The sequence below is a fragment of the Penaeus monodon genome, chromosome 22 (genome assembly GCF_015228065.2).
Source record: "Penaeus monodon isolate SGIC_2016 chromosome 22, NSTDA_Pmon_1, whole genome shotgun sequence".
Classification (NCBI taxonomy): Eukaryota; Metazoa; Arthropoda; class Malacostraca; order Decapoda; family Penaeidae; genus Penaeus; species Penaeus monodon.
The window spans coordinates 42213659-42215223 of NC_051407.1; the positions used below are offsets into that span (position 1 = coordinate 42213659).

Here is a 1565-nt window from a genome sequence, read left to right on the forward strand (position 1 = left end):
TGAGACTAAGTCCTGATCACTGGAATAAGCTCACAAGATCCCAACCATAAGCCAGACAACTGCCCATGTGCAGAGAAATAAAATCTAACATACTTTATCAAAAGTTAATGGGCTTGTTTGCCGTTCTTTTTTTATAATTAGTGAAATTATATGGTGTCTATGCAACCAAGACCAGTACAATAAACTCACATGTGGATCAAACATAGAAGCAGCTAGAGATCCAGCAATAACTCCTGCAAGGTACAGGATGAGGAGTCGCCACCAACGGTGAACCATCTCCAATGGAATGCCCACAAACAAAGCCACCATTACATTTGACAGCAGATGGACGTAACTGGAAAGAGACAGAACAGTATAATTCCAGTTCATAAACCTGTTATTGAAAGTTTCTGCTCTTAGCTCATATTATCCAATAAGTATGTCTGCATGTCTATATACATTTCCTCAATCAAATGCAAAGGAGGTAGATATTAAATACTGATGGACAACTGGCTATTGCAAGAACACTGTTAAATTCTTGTGATTACATTCCCTGGTGGTTTAATTACAGGATAAACAAAAGAATTAATTTTACCAATAATGTATAATCATAAAACCATAAAAGTTTTCTTTAATGTGTATAATAGACACACAAACATTTTTTTTATAATTGTTTTCCATTTGCAGAGTATACATCAAATCACCTACAAGTTAAGTACTTTCTCTTTAAATATATGGAGAAATATGATGGAGAATTCTTGTAATAACCTATAAATATAACATAGGCAAACATATATGAAACATGAATAGCTCAGGTATAAAAGTTGTAAATTAGCAACAGACCTATACATACCTTTGAGACCAAGTCAGGTGTTTTTTTTAAAACAAAAAGTATAAAAAGCCACATGAGAAACTGCATCAATTTCTATTTTGAAGAACAAAAAAATCATATTCAAGCTGAATTAAAGAAAAGTCTTTTCTTAATGGATTAACGTAAAGAAAAAGAAAAAGAAAACTTCTTACATACCCAGCATGAAGGAACATGTAAGAGATGAATCTCCAGGCTTCCAGGCGTCGTTTAGGATCATAAATCAGAGGAGATTTCCATGGGACAGGGGAATACGGACCAACATTTCCCATATTCACAGCATAGTATATAAATACACCTACCTATAATTGCAGAAAATAGTTTCTTACACTTAGAAAATTTAGATTACAAAGGAGAAAGGCTTTACAAAGCACATCTCTGTATAATTTATACTTAACTGTAATATAATTTTTTTTTATTACTCCTGAACATGCCAAAGTCTATAAAAGCTCCAACTGTTATAGAACCAGAAAATATGTATGGAATATATAAAGATACTGTCAAATGAACTACTTTCAATATTCAAAATTTGGCCCTCTAAAATAAACAATTTTCAAGCTTTTATGCTGCTGACATTATCCACTGGTGGGTACATGCACTGTGGTCTGGTTTCATTTTGTTTACACATAAATAGCTTCACTAGAGCTTTGTCACAGAGGAGTTGCTTTAATCTCAAATGTTTTAAACCATTCCTTGAATTTCAAAAAGTAAGGTTTTT

General features: G+C 32.8%; 1 protein-coding gene across 1 annotated transcript in view; it reads right to left on the reverse strand.

Annotated features, from left to right (window-relative positions):
• Positions 1-1565, reverse strand: part of LOC119587159 (rhomboid-related protein 2-like) — a gene marked incomplete in the record, with an annotated part of 10536 nt that overhangs the window by 4766 nt on the left and 4205 nt on the right. The window contains 2 exon segments of the mRNA XM_037935925.1: positions 190-334; positions 1007-1149. Of these exon segments, the coding sequence (XP_037791853.1) occupies positions 190-334; positions 1007-1149 (288 nt within the window).